Source organism: Sphaeramia orbicularis, chromosome 17, assembly GCF_902148855.1.
Source record: "Sphaeramia orbicularis chromosome 17, fSphaOr1.1, whole genome shotgun sequence".
Taxonomy (NCBI): domain Eukaryota; kingdom Metazoa; phylum Chordata; class Actinopteri; order Kurtiformes; family Apogonidae; genus Sphaeramia; species Sphaeramia orbicularis.
In genome coordinates this window covers 38,338,073-38,364,489 of record NC_043973.1, presented here as the reverse complement: position 1 = coordinate 38,364,489, position 26,417 = coordinate 38,338,073, and the positions used below count along the sequence as shown (strand labels likewise).

General features: G+C 34.4%; 1 protein-coding gene across 1 annotated transcript; it reads right to left on the bottom strand.

Moving 5' to 3' along the window:
• Nucleotides 1-559: 559 nt before the first annotated feature.
• Nucleotides 560-25,628, bottom strand: c8b (complement component 8, beta polypeptide). The gene is made up of 12 exons (XM_030160952.1): nt 25,546-25,628; nt 22,977-23,124; nt 17,073-17,220; nt 14,229-14,370; nt 13,989-14,121; nt 11,211-11,408; nt 10,884-11,124; nt 10,679-10,807; nt 6,655-6,818; nt 3,513-3,666; nt 3,221-3,292; nt 560-609 (listed from the first exon to the last, which is right to left on the bottom strand). Exons 1-12 carry the CDS (start codon nt 25,626-25,628, stop codon nt 560-562), a joined length of 1,662 nt encoding a protein of 553 aa, XP_030016812.1.
• Nucleotides 25,629-26,417: the final 789 nt, after the last annotated feature.

The window sequence follows — 26,417 nt, the reverse complement described above, 5'->3', positions numbered from 1 at the left end:
ACATGTACGTTATAACTTACAGATCACAGTGGATCTACAAACACACAAAACATTTAGTAACAGACAGAATATTGTTAAAATTGAATTTACTTCTCTTAAGACATTTCAGGTTGTTCATATTTGTTCAGGTTATTCACATTTTTTTGCAAAATTATATTTTGTTTTAGTGTAAATACATGAAAATATTTACATTTACAAAGAGCAAAATTTGGAGATGTCATTATTTCTATGTTATTATGGTAGTATTTTACTGGTCCTGCCCACTCGAGATTGAATTGGTCTGAATGTGGAACCTGAACTAAAAGGATTGTTAGTATCAGTGTAATTTTTGCATTTCCCAAATTCATCCCAAGGGCCAGACTGGATCCTTTGGCGGGCCGGATTTGGCCCCCGGGCCACATGTTTGACACCTGTGCCTTATGGTGTCTAGGTCTCAAAATTAAAAGAAATATTACATTGTACTGTACATCCTGTCAAAGTATGAATAAATTTTAATGTTTAGTTATGTGTGTGTGATCATTTTTCTTGGCTAAATTTTGCACAGAAGGGAAATTATGAATCAGGACGACCATTCACCCCAGCAGCTCCAGCCACCATCAACACCAACACCTATCAGTGAAGATATTTATACAATGCAAAAATCTAAATCTTACCATGTGTATTTTTCTCATTTCTCATCAGCATATCTCATCACACTTAAAATAAGACATAATCACCCAAAGAGTAACTTTTCAGTGAAATATAAGAACTTATTTTTAGACGATAGATCTTGAAAATCTTATTTCAAGAAATCTTACCAAGATCATTTTCACTTATTCCATTGGCAGATTTTTTTTGCTTAATTCAAGATTTTTGTTGCTTAAAGGTGGGGTGCAAGATGTTTTCCTGGAGCGCTTTTTACTATGCAGTGATCCCTTATTTTTCGCGGTTAATGGGGACCGGTGCCCCCCGCGAAAATCGAAAATCCGCGAACTGGAGCCGGAACCCCCCGAGCCTATCCTAGACCTAGGTACATGTATGTATGTATCTATAAATAGTATATAAGTACTGCAAATATAATAATTATGAAATAAATGAGATATACATAAAAGAAAACAATGATTAGTACATGTATACATGCATATATATAGATCAGACACATGTACATGTACGTACTGTAAAACATCTGAAAGAAAAGAATGATTAATAACACAAGAAAATGTCAGTCGGATATGTACATGTACATGCACAAAAATATATACATAAATTTAATGTACATGTATACAAATGATAATACGTACTACATGTATAAATTACATAAAAGAAATTACATATAAATAAATATATTTTATGAATAAGTAAACAAAACACACACACGTGCATACGTACTAACAGCTGATACGTACTCTCTCCTCTCTTCATTCGTGACGCTTATCCATCGTATACGTACACACGAACACACGCACATCTACTCCCAGCTCTCTTTTCCTCTCATACGCACAAGAAACGAATCAGTTCTCTCTCTCTCTCTCTTTGGTCTCAAACATCAACACACACAAACACACATACATGGGCATGCATGAACTGACATTTCTACATTTTCTCTCTCTCTCGCTCGCTCTCTCTCTCTCTCTCTCTCTTTCTTTTAACATTTTTATATAAAATAACACTGACAAAAAATCCGCGAATAACTAAAACCGTGGAACTTAAAGTGCGAATTGCCAAGGGATCACTGTATTGCTTAAAATCCCCTTCACACCCCGATTACAACCGATTAATTAGATGCTCAAACAACAAAAATAAAAAAATGTAGTTACCTGTGGAACAGACAGGACTGAAAAAACACCATCCAATCATTATGAGCACCCACTCGAAATGATTGAATGGTGATATGTCTATCAAACTCAACTGCCATTTGTCCCTCCCCCCCTCTGCGTGTGCCCCTCTTCGTGCATGAATCGTGCGTTCTCAAAGGCTTGGAGCACTGGTACAGGAAACGAAGCCAGAACTAGAGCTTGGCTATATTAGTTATGTTAGGATGGAAAGTTCACTGGCAAACTGTTTTGTCACTAACATAAATCACTAGGAAATGTAACGTTAGTCAGATAGGTCTGAACTGGGGCTGTTCTGTAAGAGCGGGGATGTTGGAGGAGACTGAATGACATATGCATGGATTGGGGTTGGAGCCCGAGCCGGGGCCATAAGGGGCCAGAGCTGGCGAATTGTTGCTGTGCAGCGCTCGTGAACCTTCGGGAACAAGCATTTCGCCTGCCAGTACTCTGGAGGCGTGGCTTCGGAGGGATGTCTAAAGAAAGGGGTTTGGACTTTTGAATTGAGTATTTTCAAAATGTAGCTTGCTCGAACCGTTTTTCTAACATCTCGTACCCCATCTTTAATTCGAGCAAAACAAATCTGTCAATGGAACAAGTGTAAATTATCTCGGGAAGACTTCTTGAAATAAGATTTTCTAGATCTATTGTCCACAAAATAAGTTCTTATATCTCACTGAAACTTACTCTTTAGGTGATAATGTCTTATTTAAATGTGATGAGATATTTTGACTAGTAATGAGAAATATACACTTGGAAAGATTTGGATTTTTGCTGTGTATTTAGAAATTTGCATGTATTTGAGTAAGAAATGGAATACTGGAAATACAGAAAATAAGAACAATAGTTGCTTTTCCATTGACCCTCAAATTGCGCAAATATAACTTGCGCATAAAAATTTACCTAATGGAAAAACGACAATTTCACCAAAAGCCTCATTTTTCAATTACATTTTTTGCACTGGCTAGAGATGGTTTCTCAGGAGTAGTGCAAACAGTCTGTCACGCAAAACTGCAATGGAAAGACCATTTTCGCAACTGAAATCAGGTGAATTAAAAAGCCGGATGTTACAAGAAGCGAAGAAGAAAAAGAAACGTGTCACGGTATATATGGACACACCAGGAAACACAATCATTTTTGAATTTAGTACGAGATAGAGGGGTAATATAGAAATAATAATAATAATTAATATATCTGTAAATCAACACTATATTTACATTCGTTGCCATGTTTATGGAATGATTTCTCGTGTCATCTCACGATAATAAATAAACAAATCATCGCATTTGTGATTTAATGGAAAAACCGACATTACACACTTCTGTTTTTTGGACATTTAGTAAACATGGGTAAAGTTTTGCACAGATGCCCAATGGAAAAGCGACTAATGATGCAATATTCTTAAGTCTAACCTGCTGGCCTGTTTGTGATCTCACAGCCTTTTCCACTGTATCCAACCGGACACACACAGTCACATCTGGTGCCTGATGGGAGACATAAAAATGGTTTCCTGTTCATCACTGTATTCCACATTTTGAAGCTTTTGTTTTGTATTTTGCAACAGAAACTTCCCAAACCACCAAAGAGCTGCTCTTTTATTACATCATGTACGAACACAAGTGTCAATTATGAGTCAGGCCAACAAAAACAAAGGAAATCTGCAGTTTTCTGTGAGTAACCACAACACAACATCCTCTGAGGTACCTCTTAGAACGGCGACTCCATTGTTGTGGCATGGAGCACACTGACATGGGCTCGCTTCTGCCAGATACTCCAACAAAGCTCTCTTCAGGTTCCTCTTCAGGCTGTCAGCATGAGCGAAGTCTCTGGAGGTCACTAGCTCATACAGCGGCTTTGTCTAATGAGAAACACATTTGTAGCAGTTGTCATATGTTCAAATGCTATTCTTTTGGACTGAGTGGTTCAGACAGAGCCAAATGCAGGGTTCTACAAGTGCTGGAGCCTGGTTGTGCTCTAGCAAAGGAGCCCAGTCGTATTTGGCATTGGCAGTGCCCTTTGGAACTGACTTGTTTTTTCTCTAATTTGCCATCGATGAGCCAAGCTGTACTTTGACTGTGTAACTTGTGCCATTTTTGGTAACAACGACTAGTACAATTCCCTTCCAAATGTCTCCACTTCAATTTGCTGGTCACTAATTTGCAAGATAAAAGAATTTTAACCCTTTCATGCATAGTGGTCACTACAGTGGACAGTTATTCTATAGATTTTCTCTTGTATATTCATGGATTTTGTTGTTTTAATTCTATATCAACCAACACAGTGGACGCTTATGCATCATCCCATACACTGACATTCCTGTAACTTTCCTGTTCTTTTATCTAAATCAATTACTAATTGTTATTAGACTGTCATTAACAGAGTTTTGCTTTTTTTTTTTTTGCATATTATCTGAGTGAGTAATAACTAGTATTACAGTATGTTAAAATGTGAGAAAACATCAGATTAGCAGCATTAACCTCCTGAGACCCAGGAAAATGAAAATGTTAGCTTTTTTCCATTAAACAATTGTCTTGATTGGAAACCACATAATGGAACAGTTTCTTTTGTTTGTTTGTTTTTCAGATATATTTTTTAAAATTATTTTTATTATTATTATTATTATTTTAATGGAATGTTCTTTGCAATGGACAGCAAGTAAAACTGTCAAACTTTTGTCCCCTACAGAGGACAAAAATGCATTGCTGGGTCTCAGGAGGGTAAAAATGTTTTTATTTCATAGTTTTCACACAGTATGTCAGTAAATGCATGTTTCTGAGCTTCAAAAATTAAACGCATGGTGTTCAGCTGAGTGGAAATTTTTGTAACTCCATGAAAAATAGGTTCACAAAAAAAAAAAAAAAATCACATTGTTTTTTTCATGCCTAAAGAGGAATAAAAACACTCTGGAAAAAAAAAAAAAATTGATTAAGGTTTTCATAATTCATGCATGAAAGGGTTAACATTATCTACATTAGCCCTCCTCTTCATTTATTTATTTATTTATTTGACAGGGACAATGCAGTCAAACATAGTTGTAGCTGATGTGATGCATATAGAATTTATAGCTAGTGGTAATTCTCAACTCCAGTCCCCGTTAGGCTCTTCCATAACATTGCAGTACAAGTATAAAATATACACCATTTAAAACAATCATACCATGCATAAAAATATAATAAATATAAAATATGCATCATTTAAAATGGTCATACCATACAATTCGATAATCCAGTGTTGCATTTATGTATGAGGTATTCATTCACTCACTCACTGTCCCACATATTATACACAATATTTACAGATGAGAACAGTTGGGTTTTGTCTTTAATCAGTTTTTTGGTTCTGGTGGTGAACATCTAAAACTCTGAGATGGATTTTCTTTCTGACGGCAGTGAGTTCCAGAGTTTAATACTCTTACAGGAGAGGGATGACTGTCCGAAAGTTGTCCTGCAGAAGGAGATTTTGTAATTTAGGTTAGAGGAGCTTCTGGTGACTCTGTTGCTGTTCTGTCTCTCAACAAATGGACTGAGTGGTTCAGGTGCTAAGTTGTTTATGCATTTGAAAATTAACTTCAGAAAACATAGGTCACTAAAGCTTTTGAAGCTTAGCAACTTGTATTTTTTGAGGCTATGGCAGTGGTGGTACCTGACTGGTTTTTTGTCCATGATTTTTAGAGATTTTTAGGGAGCAGATATGTTAGCTTTTTGTTACCATCTCTTATGTTAACAGGTTGGTTTTGGCCCATGTTGTAAATCAGCTGTAAAATACACTAAAAACAATTATCTACCATCCAATTTGTTTCTCATCTCTTTGTTACCTCGTTAGGCTTCTTTATCCATGAAAATATTGGTTTTATTATTTTTGGTGTGAGCCTCTGGGCCTTTTTATTTTTTTTTAAGTCAGTACACCCCTCGATGTGCACTCTGCAGTCACCAACTCTGTTTTCATCAGGGTTTGTTTGTTTGTTGTTGGCAAGATAACTCAAAAATTTATGGACGGATTGTGATGGAATTTTCAGGAAATGTTGATACAGGCACAAGAAACAAATGATTAAATTTTGGTGGTGACTGGGGAGGATGTTTGTTTGTTTGTCTGTAAGCAGATAACTCAAAAAGTTATGGAAGGATTGTTGAGCCGTATTATGTAATAAATTCCCATTATGTAATAAAAGTTCAAAATGTAATAAGAATGTCACATCATCTTGTAATAAATGTGTCAAGTGCATTTTGTAATAAATTTCTCAAATTGTAATAACTTACTACATAATGTGAAAAAGTTTACTATATAATGCGTTGACGTAGTTTATTACAAAATGCGTCAGTTTATTACATAATGCAGCTTTATTACAAGATGATGTGACATTCTTATTACATTTTGAACTTTTATTACATAATGGGAATTTATTACATAATGCGGCTCAACAAGGATTTTTTTTTATTATTATTTGCTTGATCTGTTTTTGTGCAGTTATACTGGATAACAGAGCAAAATGAGAATCCCCAAAAGCTCACATGATTGGTAGAAGAGCTGACTGTTAGTGTGTTGGCTGACAGTGGCTCTAATTATTGCTTTATAATCTTATTTTCATAACTAGGTCGAAACTGACCCTAACAACACAATTTCAACCAGAGCATTTCATAATTTCATTAAAAAAAAAAAAAATCTATTATTTTTTTGAAATAGGGGTTTCTGACAAAGTCAAAAAGCCTTGATGCAATAAACAAATTCTATGTGGTTCATTTATGCATTTAAAACCTAAAATAGGTCTTTGCTTACCCTAACACAAGAGGAAGGTTAGAGCGAAGCAAATATGAGCACACTGTCAGTTGAGAAAGACAGAAAAACTCACTGTTTTTCTGATGAAGTCAGGATTGAAATGGACTCCATCGCCCCACAGTCTCATCAGCTCTGGAGTGGGAAGCTTTTTGGCCATAAGTGCACTGATGGATTCACTATTTCCACCCCTTACAACAGCAACAAAGTCTTCCACCATGCTGCCGCGTGCCGTGTCCTCTACAGAAGTACAAGAAAGATGAAATTTTACCCTCAGTTTATGTTCAGTGTAAACTAGAGGACCTCTTTGTGTGCAGGGTGTCCATAAAGTCTCTTTACAATTTAACACAAAAAAGAGCAATACGGATCATTCATAATGTTGGTTACCAGGAACACACAAACTCATTATTCTTACAGTCAAAATTACTCAAGTTCACAGACATTGTGGACTATCAAACAGCTCAAATAATGTATTAAGCTAAAAAAAATAATCTTTTACCAACAAATATACAGAAATTATTCAGTATTCATGAGGGGGGTTATGATTTAAGGGGGAAAATTAACTTTAAAATTCCCTTAATATGCACGACTAGGAAGGGTTTAGTGTTTCTGTCAGCGGGATGAGACTGTGGAACAGATTTAATATAGAGTTAAAGCAACGACCAAGCACCAAAGAATTTAAAAAGAGGTACAAAGACAGAATTTTTCAGAGGTACAGGGATGAGGGAGGGCTTGGGGATCACTGGGTGTGATAAAGATGTACAAGTATGTGGTAAGTGTGTGTAAATGTATGTATAAGTGTGTATGTGTGTGTGTATATATGTAGGTGTATATGTGTGTATAGATCTGTGTATGAATATGTATTTACATTTATGTGTTATTGTATTATGTGTTTATGTAAATCATATTATATTTGTTCATAATAATATAAAGCCAGAAACCTAATTATTTACTAGTAAGTATCAGTCATATTATGTCATAGTGTATAGATATGATTAGACGAGGAAGGTTATTATTGTTATTAATTATATAAGGAGAAGGGGTGGGAGTTTATAAGTTGTACTTCTTCTCACTCCTTTTTGAATATGTGTTATATGTCTTATGTTTAAGTGTTTTGTTTATTTATTTTCTTCTGTTTGACATTCATGTTCGAAATAAATACATCAATCAAAAATCAATCAAAAACACATTTATTACAAAAGCAAATGAGTCGACAAATCTTTGGAAATTACTACAAAATGAAAAGTAAATATTGAATTTTTTTTTTTTTTTTTTTTGCCTCATTTATATGGGCACCGTTAGTTGCACACACAAAGCACATCAAGACTAGATTTGTTTCCCTGTTGACTGTAGCATAGCCTCATCAGTGATCTTTTAAGTCAGGTCAATGATGTCACATACCTTTTTTCGATAATGATGGATTAGATTTATATAGTGCTTTTCTATGAACACATACTCAAATCGCATACAGTGGATCCATTATTTATTCACACTCTGGTGGTGGTAAACTACAGGGTGGGGAAGCAAAATTTACAATATTTTGAGGCAGGGATTGAAAGACAGTGTATGACCAATTAGTTTACTGAAAGTCATGAGAATTTATTTGCCACAAGAAAACTGACATAATAGAAAATGTTTTTATTCTATGTGTCCTCCTTCTTTCTCAATAACTGCCTTCACACGCTTCCTGAAACTTGCGCAAATGTTCCTCAAATATTGGGGTGACAACTTCTCCCATTCTTCTTTAATAGTATCTTCCAGACTTTCTCGTAATAGTTTTGCTCATAGTCATTCTCTTCTTTCCATTATAAACAGTCTTTATGGACACTCCAACTATTTTTGAAATCTCCTTTGGTGTGACGAGTGCATTCAGCAAATCACACACTCTTTGACGTTTGCTTTCCTGATTACTCATATAGGCAAAAGTTTCTGAAAAGGTATGGATAATAGTGTTAGGTATGATTATGACATCAATATATGTTTGGTTTCAAAACAATTGATGTAGTGCCTGCTGAGAAAAAACAACTAAATGTTCATTGTAAATTTTGCTTCCCCACCCTGTACATCTGTATCCACAGCTGCCCTGGGGCAGACTGACAGAAGCGTGGCTGCCAATTTGCACCTACGACCCCTCTGACCACCACCGAACATTCATATGCATTCATACACCAGTGTGAGTAGCAGCACTGGAGGCAAGGAGGGTGAAGTGTCTTGCCCAAGGACACAACAGCACATGACTAGGACAGAGCGGGATTCAAATCGCCAACCCTTCAGTTATTGGACGACTCGCTCTACCATGGCCGCCCTGGAAACACGATATCTTTAAAGGTGCAGGAGACTTTCGTGATCAATTTTTCATCAGATTTGTAAAACCTCAGTCATAGCCTAAGTATCACGAATCTGTAAGTCTTTCTGTGATTACTCACCTGAATCTCTTGCATTACGGTGAACAATTTCAAAGTGCCATCCACCAGAAACAAACCGTATGTTTACATCCAGAGACTGGAGGTAACTCGGGCAACTTTGGAATTTTGTCATTGTGGGAAACACCGGTCTGACAGTGGCAGCTGCTACAGACACAAGGCGGAAACGGCAGGAGCTCCCTTCAGATTATGCACATTCCTCCAGCCATTTCCGCATGTTTTTTCATCCATATAATATCATATGGTCGCGCTGCCGCTACTGCTGTCAGGCGGCAACACGAGCCTTCACTTCCTACAATGCACGTTGCGACAAAATTCCGAAGATGCCCGAGTTCCCTCATGGCTCTGTTTGTAAACATACGGTTTGTTTATGGTGGATGGCACTTTGAAGTTGTTCACCGTAATGCAAGAGATTCAGGTGAGTAATGACAGACAGACTTACAGATTCGTGATACTGAGGATATGACTGAGGTTTGACAGATTTTATGAAAAACTGGTCACGAAAGTCTCCAGCACCTTTAACATAACCCCACAGAAAGAAGTGATATCTGGTGAATGAGGTGGCCAGGAAATTGGGCCATCCCTTCCAATCTACCGATCTGGAAATGTTAGATTTAGGAACCCACCAACATGCAGTCCCCAATGTGGTGGTGCACCATCTACCTGGAAAATGATGGTTGGTTGAAGGTCATCCAGTTGTGGTGACCAAGGTTATTATTGTTAACGAAAACTAACGAAACGACGAAAACTAGAATTGTAAAAACATTTCCGTTAACTGAAATAAATAAAAACTATAACTGAAAGAAAAAAATTATAACAAACTGAAACTGTATTGTGTGCTTACAAAACTAACTAAAACGTATAAAAATTCTGGATAAAATTCCCTTTGTTTTCGTCTTTGTCAGTGTTGGAATGATATAAAATCGATTTATTTCCCTCAAGCAATTTTAGCTGCTGGCACCATAACGGTCCGTCACTTCTTGTCACTTGTCTTATAGTCGTCTTCTGGTCCCCACTCTACCTGGAAACATGAAGACTAAAGTTGGGAGAAAGCAGCAGAGTCCTGTCTGGGATTTATTTGAATACGACGGAGAAGAAGAGAAAAGATAGAAAGCAACTAAAACTAAACTAAAACTAAGCATTTAGAAAATAACAAGAACTAATAAAAACTAGCAAACCTGCTCTAAAAACTAATTAAAACGAACTGAATTAGAGAAAAAAAAAGTCAAAACTAAATAAAACTAAACTATAATGAAGAATCCAAAACTGTTATAACCTTGGTGGTGACAAATATTTTTGATGAAATTTTCAGGAAAGGTTGATACCGGCACAAGGAATAAATGATGAGGTCTGTGCTCTCTGAGTGCTTTTCTAGTTTATCGATTTATTTATTCTCAGATTGGGATGCATTACCCTGGAATTTTTAGGATGGGTGGAGGGATGGGGTAGGTATTGTACTTAAGTTATGTAGAAAATCCAAAAGCATTGGGTTTTTTTTTTGCATGACTGTCACTTTTTTTTTTTTTTTAACCTTGATTCCAATGAAAAGAATGTTGAAAAAAAAAAGGCCAAAAATCTAGAGTATACCCACTTCTCTAGGGACCACTACACCACTGCTGTAAACAGACTTTGTGGACACCCTGTATAACTACATTAATAAAATAAACAAAGCCTCACCTCCCATCTCATTTAAGAGGCCGTCACAGCCTCCTATGTTGAAGCCTCCGCTGACATAAACACCGTTTATGTTGACGCCAACCTTCAGGCCCGACTGCACACACGACTTGTAGTCCTCCAAAGAATAATCTACAACCAGAAACAAAGTTGTTCATCAACCATGCGGGATTAAAATAAAGCTCATTTGGTTGTGTTCCCCAGCTACCTGCTCTCTGGAGCTTCTCTTTGTTCAGGATGATTGTGTGTTCGTAGTCTCCTCCCAGAGCTGCCTCTGTAATGTAATGGGTGCCGTAGTCTTTGTAAATCTGTCTGTATTCTCCATAAACATAAGACAGTGGCAGCGAACGCAGACGCTGCAGAAACTCAGGGTGAAGCATCAGATCATCAGATTTCAGCATGTACTGGGCTAACTCCAGCTCTGCCTTGGCCCTCACAAAGCTGTAAGTCTGGAGAGAGAATGCACTGAAGTTTAGGATTATAGAAGGAATTTATAAATGTGAACAGAGGTTATGGGAGGAACTGGACATCTCACCCTGCCGGAGTAACGGTGAATCTTCTTTACTGATTTAGAATATTTGTTTTCGTTTCTGTTGTAGGAAAATTCAAAGACACCTGGAAGGGAAAACCCAAAGCTGACTGTGGTTTTGGACCAGCGTTCCTTCAACGTGTTCTCCATGTAGTCAGAGTATGACTCAAATGCATCCACGGTGAAGTCATATGAGCCTCTCGTCTGTGGATAGATGACGAAATAAATGTCCCATAAGTGTTTGGATGGAGTTGTAAGTTTTGTAATGTCATCTCTTTACACCACCACAGTGGATCTGAACTGAAGGAATCAATATATGATTAACCCTTTCACGCACAGTGGTCACTACAGTGGACATCTGTTCTCCAGCTGTTCTCTTGTATATTCATGGTTTTGTTGTTTTAGTTCCATATCAGCCAACACAGTGGACACTTCTGCATCATCACATACACTGATCTGCAGCAACATGTTTGAGTGGAAATCAATTGCTAATTGTTATGAGACTGTAATTAAGAATTTTCTTAAACAAAAAGTTTTTTTTTTTTTTTTTTTGTTTTTTTTTCGCATATCCTCCTGAGATCCAGCAATGCATTGTGTCCTCTACAGGTGACTAAAGTTTGACAGTTTAACTAAAATGCCGTCCATTGCAAAGGACATTCCATTAAAAAGATAAATAAATAAATATTATTTTAAAATGTATCTGAAAAAACTGTTGCATTGTGCATCCAATCAAGACAATTTTTTTGTGTAAAAAAGCTAAAATTGTTAATTTCCTGGGTCTCAGAGGATATTATCTCCATGAAATGAGTAATAACTAGTATCTGAGTAGGATAAAATGTGAGAAAACATCAGACTAGCTGCATTAAAAATGTTTTTATTTCATAGTTTTCACACAGTATGTCATTTTCTGATGATGAGTTTTAAATACATGTTTCTTTGGTTCAAAAATTAAATGCATGGTGTCCAGTTGAGTGGACATTTTTGTAACTCCACGAAAAATAGGTTCATAAAAAAAAATTCAATCACATTGTTTTTTTCATGCCTAAAGAGGAATAAAAACACTCAAGAAGAAAATACTGACTAAGGTTCTCATAATTCATGCATGAAAGGGTTAAAGTGTAGGGTTTCACCTTTAACCATGCTGAACTATGTTTTTGTGGTGACATCCAAATGAAATGAATGTTTGTCTACATTTAACCACAACTAAGTGATTTGTCACCGTTTATTATAATATTTTCCGTTGTATTTTTTTCAGTTAAAATCGGATATTTTCCTATATTTAAGTCACTGAACATGTAGGTGTTAATAAAGCTTAGTAAAATCAATGCGAAGATGCCAAAAATAGTTTATTCCAACTTTATGGGCAACAGTGTACTTGAAAATGCAAAGTCAAATGTGTTAAATAAAAATAAATTTAAAATTAATGCATAAAGACCCAGTGCTATTTTTATGTCAGCTCCTAAATGAAATTTTCTCTATATTTAACCTTTCTTAAGTGATTTGCCACCATTTATTTATACTATTATCCTCTGCATTTTGTATTTTATCAGTATAAATCAGGTATTTTCTTGTGTTTAATTCACTGATCATGAAGATATTCATAAAAGCTCAGATTATAATTGAGGGTTATTATATCAAAAGCAGAGAAAACTGCAGAAAAATAACTTCCATGGTAACTACGGAGCCTCTGAACGTCCAAATGGGTCATATCTGATGACCATGAAAAGACGACAAAATTTATTTTACACCAGTTATTTACATTTACTGGTAGGATTAGTGGATCAACATGTTTTAAACCATATAGATCAGTGGATGATTTACCACTATTTATTATGATATTATCCTCTGTATTTTGTGTTTTTACAGTAAAAATAAGTCATTTTTTAATATTTAATTCACTGATCATGTAGATGTTCATAAAAGCTCAGATTATAGTTGAAGATTATTACATCAAAAGCAGAAAAAAAGACAGAAAAATGACCTTTTCAGTCAAATATATTATTAACTGAACATAAACCAAACATTTCCATCCACTGTCATCGATCCACCTCCATGGGTTTTACTAGTGAATCAATATTGTAGAAAATGACGGTGTTTCCATGGTAACTACGGAGCCTCTGAAAGTCCAAATGGGTCATATCTGATGATATGAAAAGATGACAAACTGTATTTTACACCAATTATTGACATGTATTGATAGGATTAATGAATCATCGGGTATTACAGTTTAAATCAGTAGATGTTTTGGTCAGTGATGGGTTAGAATAATGTATTAAATGGTAAATCATGATTTCTTTTTTACACTTTAAAGGGTTGTTTGGTTGCCAGCTAAAGCAACTAACTGAAGAATATACGCATAATAGAGGCTGGCTGTTATATCGGGCCAATATATTGATCTTTTTCAATATCGGCCATTGGCCTTAATTTTTTTTTTTTTTTTTGAAAGCAGATATTTGATCTGTAGTAAAAATGTTATAAGATATTTGAGCAGGCAAGTTCAATAAATGTTAAAAGAATACTATGTGTACGTGTATTAATAATTTCATTTATATTGCTGCATAAACATCTTAATTATCTGAGTGTTTCAATTGTATTTTACTGTCACTGTGCTCTAAAAAAAAAAAAAAAAAAAAAATCAGTCTTAAATATCGGCCTCAAAAATCAGTTGTAGATAACGGCCATTAACTGATTGAATTTTTAAAAAATCAGCCTTAGAAAAACCAATATTGGTCAACCTCTAATGCATAATATATGAATATGTGTTCTTTTAATGTAAAGTTGCACCTGTAGAGTGTACTGTTGCAGGTTGTACGGCTTCCTGAATTTGACATCCTGGATGTAATGTGGCAAACAGCTGCCAGCGTAGTATCTGTTATCAAGCACCACTCCCTCCAGGTTACCGTTCAAGATGTTGATTCTGAGAGAAGTGTAGCATCAACAGCAAACAGTGAGCAGATTGATTTGAGAGGAACACGTTTACATATCTAAATAAATATCTGGGACTCACTTCGCAGCCTGACTCACCCCTTGGCAAGGTTCTCAATTCCCCAGTACTCTTCAGCCTCCTCCCTGCAGGGCTTCTGAACCCTCTTACAGCCCACTTCATCTGACATGTCTCCACAGTCATCTTCACCATTACACTGCAGAGTTCGATGAATACAGCGACCTGAAGGAGAGGAAAATCTGCATTAATTCAGCTCAATTCTGTTGTGTTTATATTGTGCCAAAACCACAACAAACAACCATCTCAATGCTTTAAAACAGTGGTTCCCAACCTTTTTTGGCTCGTGACCCCATTTTAACATCACAAATTTCTGGCGACCCCAGACATTCAAAACGCTAAAATTAATTTGTTTTTGATCATGTAATAGTTTGCTATATTATGTTGCAAATAAACATTAATTTTAGACTACATTTAGTCTATATAACGTATATTATTCTTGATGGAGGCAGTAAATCCAGGTGTAGATTACTGCACAAAGTGAGAATTTTATCTTCCTTGGTCAGGATATGTACAGTCAGTCCAGCTTGGATTTACAAGGCTGACAATTAATACTGAACAAACAAGAACTCAAACTATGAATTATGAAAGAGCTGCAGCATCTGAAACCGACCACAATGAACATTTGACAGATAAACAGACCCACAGTGCTTCAGTTTCAGCTTCACAGTTTGTCATGTCTGCTATGGAGTGTGATTGTGTCTGTCGGCTCACCATATATTTCTTTATTAAAAACTTTTATTTATTTATTTATTTAATCATTTACTAGACATTTCAGGCAACCCCATTTAAATTCCAGACAACCCCATGTGGGGTCCAGCCCCCAAGGTTGAAAAACACTGCCTAACAGTAGTTGCTTTTCCATTGGACATCTGCGCAAAACTTTACCGATATTTACTAAATGTCGAAAAAACAGAAGTACGTAATGCCGGTTTTTCCATTAAATCACAAATGCGATTATTTGTTTGTTTATTATCGTGAGATGACACGAGAAGTCATTCCATAAACATGATGGCAAATGTAATTATGGTGTTGATTTACAGATATATTCATTATTATTATATATTACCCCTCTATCTCGTACTAAATTAAAAATGATTGGGTTTTCTGGTGTGTCCACACATACGGCAACATGTTTCTTCTTCTTCTTCTTCTTCACTTGTTGTAACGTCCATCAACATCCGTTTATTTAATTCACCTGACTCTAGTTGCGAAAAAAGATCTTTCCATTGCAGTTTTGCGTGATATACCATTTGTGCTATGCCTGAATAACCACCTCTAGCCAGCGCAAAAACTTTTAATCAAAAAATGAGACTGTTGGCGAAATTGTCGTTTTCTCCATTAGGTAAATTTTTATGCACAAGTTATATTTGTGCAATTTGAGGGTCAATGGAAAAGTGACTACTGTTATACAGAAAAAAACAACTAATGATGCATTAAGGCACAGGTGTCAAACATGTAGCCCCGGGGCCAAAACCGGCCCGCCAAAGGTTCCAATCCGGCCTGCGGGATGAATTTGCAAAATGCAAGTTAGGGCATCAAACTCAAAAATAATATCATAATAACCTATAAATGATGACAACACCATTGTTTCTCTTTGATTTAGTGCAAAAAACATTGAATTATGAAAATGTTTACATGAACAAACTATCCTTTAACAATAAAATGTGAATAACCTGAACAAATATGAACAACCTGAAATGTCTACAGAAAATTCAGTGCAATTTCAACAATTTTCTGCCTGTTATTAAATGTTTTGTGCCTTTGTAGATCTGATCTGTAATGCATATGTATAAAAAATAAAAAGTCGAGGCAGAATATTAATAAAATTGTACTTATATTTCTTAACAAATTTCACTTTTTTCAGGTTATTCACATCCTTTTTGTTTGGATAGTTTGTAAATGTAAATATTGGCATAACTGAATGTTATTTTTTGCACTAAAACAATTTGGAGTTGTCATTATTTATTGGCTATGATGCTAATTTTTTACTGGTCCAGCCCACTTCAGATTAACCCTTTCATGCATGAATTATGAGAACCTTAGTAGAAATTTTTTTCCCTGTTTTTATTCCTGTTTAAGCATTAAAAAAAAAAAAAAACAGTGCAATTGATTTTTTTTATTTTTTTTAAATTTTTTTTTATTTTTTTTTTTAATGAACTGGTTTTTCATGGAGTTACAAAAACATCCACTCAGCTGGACACCATGAATTTAATTTTTGAAGCAAAGAAACATGTATTTAAAGCCCATCATAAGAAAGTCATATACTGTTTGAAAACTATTTATTCATTCATTCATTCATTCATTTTTTGTTTATTTCGAGCATTTGCGGAATACATGCAAATTCAAAATTCCAAAATCATTCATCTACACTTGAAAATACGTGGGAAGAAGAAAAACTATGGAACAAAAACATTTTTTCATGCAGCTAATCTGATGTTTTCTCACATTTTAACATAGTCTAATACTAGTTATTACTAACTTCATGGACATAATATGCAACAAAAAAACCCTTTTTGATTAAGAAAACTGTTAATTACAGTCTAATAACAATTAGCAATTGATTTAAAGCATGTTACTGCAGATCAGGTTTATCAAGAACAACAAAATTACAGTAACAGTATGAATTGCAGTGTATGGGATGATGCATAAGTGTCCATTGTGTTGGCTGATATGCAACTAAAACAACAAAACCCGTGAATATACAAGAGAACAGCTGGAGAATAGCTGTCCACTGTAGTGACCACTATGCACGAAAGGGTTCAGTTGGGCTGAATTTAGCCCACGGAAGAAATTGAGTTTGACACCCCTGCATTAAGGGATGATTAAAACATTATTATCTTCAACATGATGAGTGTGAAAGATACCTGTTTGTGTGCAGAGAAAGCCTTCACACAGTGGAACATTGTCACATGTGTAGCGTGCTGGAACAGTGCAGGCTTCTTCCTCCCTGCCATGAAAATTGCATGGCTCCCCTCCAAACTGAGAAGGCTGGATGAGTTTAGCGAAGCGGTACTTGGATGGTTGAAGGAGAGAAACACATAAACGGTCAGAGAAACACAGAGCGAGGCCTGCCCCAATACAATAAAGGTGGCTTAGAGACTGCTCCGGGGAGCTATAACAGCTGAAATCAGATTAGTGGGCTGTTTTCACTTTGTCATGTCAAGGTTATTAATCTCCCTCTGTGTAAAGTGGATGAGATAGAGCGCCGGAGTACATCAGCAGAGACCTTCGCCAGCGGTGGAGCTCTCAACCTCACAAATAAAACAGCTCTAGTACAACAAGGTCCTGTAATGGTCATTCAGACTACCTCGGTCTCTCTAAGGACTAATATATGACATAACAACCTTATTTATCAGAATCTGAGCTCATTCTGTCCGACTGTGGACACATTTTGGTTAACCTTTACATCACAAGTGTTATGGTACCAATTATGTAGAAAATGATGGCGTTAATGTTAAGGTTCATGGTGAAGAACAAGCTTATATTTTAGTTATTCAGACAGATATGGTGACTACAATATGAGGGAATAAGGATTTAAATTTTTTTTTTTTTTTTCTGTGATCTGTGTTAACCCATAAAGACCCAAACAGCCAATGGTGACAAAATACCGATTTAATCTAAACTGTTTAAAACCTGTTGATCCACTAATCCTATTAATACATGTAAATAATTGGTGTAAATGCAGTTTGTCATCTTTTCATGGTCATCAGATATGACCTGTTTAGACGTTCAGAGGCTCCGTAGTTACCATGGAAACACCGTCATCTTCTACAACATTGATTCACCAGTAAAACCCATGGAGTTGGATCAATGACAGTGGATGAAAATGCTTGGTTTATGTTCAGTTAATGATAGATTTTACTGAAAAAGTCACTTTTTCTGCAGTTTTCTCTGTTTTTCATTTAATAACCCTCAACTATAATCTGAGCTTTTATGAACATCTACATGATCAGTGAATTAAATATTTAAAAAATGACTTATTTTTACTGCAAAAACACAAAATACAGAGGATAATATCAGAATAAATAGTTATAAATCATTTACTGATCTATACTGTTTGAAACCTGTTGATCCACTAACCCTATCAATACATGTAAATAATTGGTGTAAAATACAGTTTGTCATCTTTTCATGTTCATCAGATATGACCTGTTTAGACGTTCAGAGGCTCCGTAGTTACCATGGAAACACCATCATCTTCTACAACATTGATTCACTAGTAAAACCCATGGAGTTGGAGCAATGACAATGGATGAAAATGCTTGGTGTATGTTCAGTTAATGATAAATTTTACACAAAAAGTCACTTTTTCTGCGGTTTTCTCTGTTTCTGATATAATAACCCTCAACTTTAATCTGAACTTTTATGAACATCTACATGATCAGTGAATTAAATATTTAAAAAATGACTTATTTTTACTGCAAAAACACAAAATACAGAGGATAATATCAGAATAAATAGTTATAAATCATCTACTGATCTATACTGTTTGAAACCTGTTGATCCATTAATCCTATCAATACATGTAAATAATTGGTGTAAATGCAGTTTGGCATCTTTTCATGGTCATCAGATATGACCCATTTGGACAGTCAGAGGCTCTGTAGTTACCATGGAAACACCATCATCTTCTACAACATTGATTCACCAGTAAAACCCATGGAGTTGGATCAATGACAGTGGATGAAAATGCTTGGTTTATGTTCAGTTAATGATAGATTTTACTGAAAAAGTCACTTTTTCTGCAGTTTTCTCTGTTTTTCATTTAATAACCCTCAACTATAATCTGAGCTTTTATGAACATTTTCATGATCAGTGAATTAAATCCAGGAAAATGCCTGATTTATACTGATAAAATGCAAAATACAGAGGATAATATTATAAATTAATGGTGGCAAATCACTTAAGAAAGGTTAAATATAGAGAAAATGTTATTTGAGAACTGACATAAAAATAGCGCTGGGTCTTTATGCATTAATTTTAAATTTATTTTTATTTAACACATTTGACTTTGCATTTCCAAGTACACTGTTGCCCATAAAGTTGGAATAAACTATTTTCAACCTCTTCTCATGAATTTGCGAAGCTTTACTAACACCTCCATGGTCAGTGACTTAAATATAGGAAAACATCTGATTTTAACTGAAAAAATTCAATGGATTATTATCATGATCAGTACATTAAATACAGGAAAATACCTGATTTATACTGATAAAATGCAAAATGCAGAGGGTAACATTATAGTAAATGGAGACAAATCACTTAGAAAAGGTTAAATATAGAGAAAATTTCATTTGGGAACTGACATAAAAGTATCACTGGGTCTTTAAGGGTTAAATTGAAGCTCTTGGGGCTTCGGACCAAATAAGACAAATCTCAATATCTTCTAGGGTTTTGGGAAATGCTGGTTCACCTTTTTCTTACATTTTGCAGACCAAATAATACATTTATTAATCCTTAAAGATCCCGGACTATTTTTTGTTTCAACTTACAAATGAATTTACCCTTTCTAACCATTCCTAACTGATTTATCACCATTTGTTATAATATGATCCTCTGTATTTTGGATGTTTCAGCGAAAATCCAGTATTTTCCCATTTGTAATTTACTGATTATAAAGATTTTCATTAAAGCTCAGTATAAATTCAAAGATCATTATATCAGAACAGAGAAAACTGAAGAAAAAGTGACTTTTTGAGCAAAACATATAATTAACCCTTTCATGCATGAATTATGAGAACCTTAATTAAGTTTTTTTTTTTTTTCTGAGTGTTTTTATTCCTCTTAAAGCATGAAAAAAATGCAATTGATTTTTTATGAACCTATTTTTCATGGAGTTACAAAAATGTCCTTTCAGCTGGACACTGCATTTGATTTTAGAAGCAAAGAAACATGCATTTAATGATGTACTGAGAAAACTATGAAATAAAAACATTTTTAATGCTGCTAATCTGATGTTTTCTCACATTTTAACATACCTGCAAGAAGATAATATGCAAAAAAACAACAACATTATTTAAAAAAAAAAACAAAAAAAACAAGCAAAATGTAACTTAATTACAGTCTAATAACACTTAACAATTTTTTACACTCAGACATGTAACTGCAAATCAGGTTTGTCTAGAACAGCAAAGTCACAGTAATGGGATGAAAGTCAGTGTATGGGATGATACACAAGCGTCCACTTTGTTGGCTGATATGGAAGTAAAACAACAAAACCCATGAAAATACAAGAGAACAGATGTAGAATATCTGTCCACTGTAGCGACCACTATACATGAAAGGGTTAACTGAAGATAAAAACAAGTGTCGCCAACTACTGTCATTTCTCAAACTACATACAGTAGGTTTTACTGTGAATCATTGTTACAGAATATGACAGTGTTTCCACGTTCACTGGATGTCCAAATGAGTCGTATCTGATGCCTCTGGAAAGCTGAGAAACTGCATTTTACCTGAATTATTTACATATAACTGATAAGATTAGTGAATCAACAGGTATTACACAGTTTAGATCAGTAGATGCTTTTGGTTGGTGATGGGTGTTGGGGTCTTTATAGGTTAGAATAATGTATTAAATAGTAAATCATGATTTTTTTTTTTTTTTTTACACTTCAAAGGGTTGTTTGCTTACCAGAATTATTCATATGTATTGGTCAGATTAGTGGATCAAAAGTTATTAAATATTTTAGATCAGTGAAGGCTTTGGGTGGCTGGCAGCAGTTTAGGTTTTTGAGGATTAATTGAGAAAATAATCAGCAGATTAATCGACCCATTAGTTGCAGTCCTAATTCCAACACATGTCACTGTGATTGCACTCTTTTGGTGTCACATGATATAAAGGAGTCAAAGACTTTTCCATATTACAAACTGACAGTGTAAAAAATACAGTTAATCATGTTAATGTTAACCCATAAAGACCCAGTGCTACTTATGTGGCACTTCTAAAATAGTTTTTTTTTTCTCTATATTTAACATTTCTCAAGTGACTTATCACCATTTATTATTATATTATTCTTTGTATTTTGTGTTTCTATAGTCAAAATAAGTCATTTTCCTATATTTAATTCACTGATCATGTAGATGTCCATAAAAGCTCAGATTATAGAGAAAACTGCAGAAAAAGTGACTTTTTCAGTAAAATCTATCATTAATTGAACATAAACCAAGCATTTTCATCCACTGTCATTGATCCAACTCCATGGGTTTTACTGGTGAATCAATGTTGTAGAAGATGATGGTGTTTCCATGGTAACTACGGAGCCTCTGAACGTCTAAACAGGTCATATCTGATGACCATGAAAAGATGACAAACTGCATTTTACACCAGTTATTTACATGTATTAATAGGATTAGTGGATCAACAGGTTTCAAACAGTATAGATCAGTAGACGATTTATAACTATTTATTATGATATTATCCTCTGTATTTTGTGTTTTTACAGTAAAAATGAGTCATTTTTTAAGTATTTAATTCACTGATCATGTAGATGTTCATAAAAGCTCAGATTATAGTTGAGGGTTATTATATCAGAAACAGAGAAAACTGCAGAAAAATTTACTTTTTCAGCAAAATATATCACTATCTGAACATACACCAAGCGTCTTCATCCACTGTCATTGATCCAACTCCATGGGTTTTACTGGTGAATCAATGCTGTAAAAGACGATGGTGTTTCCATGGTAACTACAGAGCCTCTGAACGTCCAAATGGGTCATATCTGATGACCATGAAAAGACGACAAACTGTATTTTACACCAATTATTTACATGTATTGATAGGATTAGTGCAGGGGTGTCAAACTCATTTTAGTTCAGTTCCACATTCAGCTAAATTTGATCTGCAGTGGGCCGAACCAGTAAAATAATAACATAATAATATATAAATAATGTCATCTCCAAACCTTCCTCATGTTTTTGTGTGAAAAAAGTAAAATTACATTATGAAAATGTTTACATCTACAAACTATCCTTTAAAACAATGTGAATAACATGAATAAACTAAAAAAAATAAGTGTAATTTTAACAATATTATGCTTCAGTTTATCATTTACAGACAAAATATTGTTAAATTGCACTTTCTTCTCTTAAGACATTTCAGGTGGTTCATATTTGTTCAAGTTATTCACAGTTTTTGCGAAATTATACTTTGTTTTAGTGTAAATACATGAAAATGTTTACATTTACAAAGAGAAAGTTGTGAGTATTTATATGTTATTACCATAATATTTTAGTGATCCGACCCACTTTAGATCAGAATATGGAAACTGAACTAAAATGATTGTCAATATCTTAGTGTAATTTTTGCATATCACAAATTCATCCAAAGGGCCGGACTAAACCCTTTGGCGGGCCGGATTTGGCCCCCAGGCCACATGTTTGACAGCTGTGGTTTAATAGATCAACAGGTATTAAACAGTTTAGATCAGTAAGTAAAGTAAAGTAAAGTAAAGTAAATTTTATTTATAGAGCACTTTTCACAGACAGAGTCACAAAGTGCTTTATCAATTCAAATCAGAATCAAATTAAGTTTACAGAGACCCAACAGAATCCTTCAGGAGCAAACACTTGTGATTGGTGACAGTGGCGAGGAAAAACTTCCCTTTAACGGGCAGAAACCTCGAGTAGATGGTTTTAGCTGTTTGCGTCTTTATGAGTTAATATTGTCACAGAATATTAACTCTTACTAGTCTTGTTCAGTGAAAGCGATGACCAGACACACACCAGTATCTTAATATACCATCATATTTTGTTGTCTTTATACTCACTTTCTTTTTCTGACAGGTATCGCAGCGTGACCATGAGCTCCACTCTGATAAAACACAGTCTACTGGTTGAACCGGAGCTTGATTTGCCACAGATCGAGCTTCACGAACACTTGGCTGTTCATCGCCGGCTGTTGTGACGGTAATCTTACTGTGAAAATCAATAGAACAAATTAACAGTTGAAGAAAACGAAGTCATTTGTATCACTTTGGAGAAAAGTATGTCTATGTCTATCTTAATAATAGAATCTCGCTGTAGAATTTTCTTCTGCTGATCCAAATGTGCTTGTTTTCTTGTAGGAAAATGTTCGATATAAGGATTTTCAATATCTACCCACAATTCTTCATTTGTTTTGTGAACTTTATGCTCAGTATGAAACATCTCAGCTATGTTGTGATAAAACACCATATTGCTAAGATTCGTTCTTCCCTCCTCTTGGGGATCTATCTATCTATCTATCTATCTATCTATCTATCTATCTATCTATCTATCTATCTATCTATCTATCTATCTATCTATCTATCTATCTATCTATCTATCTATCTATCTATCTATCTATCTATCTATCTATCTATCTATCTATCTATCTATCTATCTATATATATATATATATATATATATTTATATGTTTTATTTATTTATTTATCTTATTATTATTCTGAGTAAGATTAAAGGCAAGGCAAGTTTATTTGTATAGCACATTTCAGTAACAAGGCAATTCAAGGTGCGTCACACAGGACATTGAAATACAAGGACAGGGAAAAAGAAACACATTTAAAACATTACAAAAGAAACATGTAAAAGGTGATTAAAAACAGCAAGTAAGAAAACAACACAAAACCCAATAATATAAAAACACACACATATTAAAGTAAGAGTTGCAGTGCAGAGTTTCGAAAGAGAATATAAAATTTAAAAAGTCAAAAGCCTTTTAGTCAAAGGCAGCAGTGAACAGGTGAGTCTGGAACCTGGACTTAAAAGAACTCAGACTCTCAGCAGACCTGATATTTTCTGGTAGTTTGTTCCAGATATACGGAGCATAGAAACTGAACGCTCATTAAAGTCAGAATTCTGACTTTAATCTCAGAATTCTGACTTCTTTTCTCAGAATTCTAACTTTTTTTCTCAGAATTCTGAGATTAAAGTCAGAATATGTCTAAACATTTTCTGATAATTCCACCACTTTACAGTGTTACACTTCAAGTCTAAATCTATACATTAGTCATTTATCTGCATGTATATATTTAATCATTTACTACTCCATGTTTGTTTTGATTTAATTATATCTGTGTCCACATTTTCCTTAACTTATCTTAATCAGACAAGGGACATTTAGTGAAACACTAAAAAATTGTTACATTAACAGGAATTAGCATATCCTACCAAGAAAACAGCTTATATTAACCCATAAAGACCCAAACCTCTACCAGTGACCAAAACCATCAATTGATCTAAAATGTTTAATAACCTCTGATCCACTAATCCTATCAATCCATGTTAAAAAAAAATTGGTGTAAAATACAGTTTTTCATTTTTATGGTCATCAGATATGGCCCATTTCGACATTCAGAGGATGTTTAGTTACCGTGGAAACACTGCTGTCTTCTACAACATTGATTCACCAGTAAAACCCATGGAGTTGGATCAATGATAGTGGATGGAGACACTTATTTTATGGTCAGATAAGGATATATTTTACTGTAAAAGTGACTTTTTTTTCAGTGTTCTCTGTTCTTGATATAATAACCCTCAACTTTAATCTCAGTTTTTAACCCTGTGAAGCCTGAACCATTAAATCAGGGTTTTTCAACCTTGGTGTCACCTGGAGTTCAAATGGGGTCACCTGGAATTTCTAGTAATTGATAAAAAAAATAATAAAATAAAATACTAATAAAAAATATGTTGTAATGATTCAATATATATGTCATTATAATTAAAACACCACACACTTTTCCTTTTAAAAAATTTAAAAAGGTGCATTATATAGCATAAAAGTTGCCTAAAATTAATTATTATTTGCAACATAGTCTAACAAAGTATTACATGATCAAAAAGAAATATATTTTAGCAACAAAAGTGTCTCCATTTTGAATGTCTGGGGTGGTCAGAAATTTGTGATGTTAAAATGGGGTCACGAGCCAAAAAAGGTTGGGAACCACTGCATTAAATCATTTTTTTTTTTACATTCAGTTATTGATATCTCTGCTGTAAAAGTCACTTTTTCTTCAGTTATCTCTGTTTCTGATATAATAATAATAATAATAATAATAATAATAATAATAATAATAATAATAATAATAATAATAATAATAATAATAATAATAACTTTAATCCGAGTTTTTTTTGTTAAAATCTACATGATCAATAAATTCAATATGGGAACATACATGATTTTTACTGAAAAAACACAAAATACAGAGGATAATATTGTAATGATGTAATGATGATAAATCACTTAAGAAAGGTTCGATGAAGAGGAGAAAATCAAAAGTAGCACTAGGTCTTTATGGGTTAATGAAGTTACCCACAGGAATTACACGGCAGAGCTGAAAAAGAAATAATAATTCTTACCTTAGAAGCAACAGACTCAATGTAACATGTAGGAGACAAGAGTGCAGACTGAGTGCACTCGTCTGTATTACTGCAGAAAGCATGGTAGTGTGTTCAGACTGAAAGAAAACACACAGGTGACACTGCTCGCTTTTCAGAGTAAACACACAGTGATCAATACTGGCCTGGAAATGAACTCTGAGCTGCCAGACACTGAGGTAGAAGAGAACACCTCAGACCCTCAGAGCCTCTGAGCGCTGTGCGGCATTAGTTCATTATGTGGCTTCATACAGACAGTTCTTTAGTGAAGGAACAAAAATAAGCCAACAAGATGAGAACTACAACATACAATACATGACTATTGTAAGTGTCCTCATAATTCATTTTTTTGGGGTTCATAGGTCATTTAATATTGATAAAAAATGTCACAAATAGCATCAGGAAAACAGTAAAATGTGTGGAAGATAAGTTAAAAACATATCTGTGTAGCAGTGTTAGGTTTTAACATGAATGCTTTGCGTATAAAGTTGATTTTTACAAAATACAAAGAGGAAAGGGCCGGGGGTGGGGGGTGGGGGGTGGGGTCTGGTTGTTTTTCATAGTGGTACTTTGCCACATATGTGCTGAAAATATCTAGTTTAAATATGGACATATGAATATATTATTACTATATAGGACAATATAGAATATTATATGTATTTATATAATGTATGTATATCTGTTTTTGTTTTGTTTTTGTTCTTTTTAGTTTTGATTAATATCTGGTATTAATTAATATCTGGTAGAAAAAGTTGTAAATGGGTATTATCATATCAGTGTATATAGGAAAAAGGATGTGTGATATTATTATTATTATTATTATTATTATTATTATTATTATTATTATTATTATT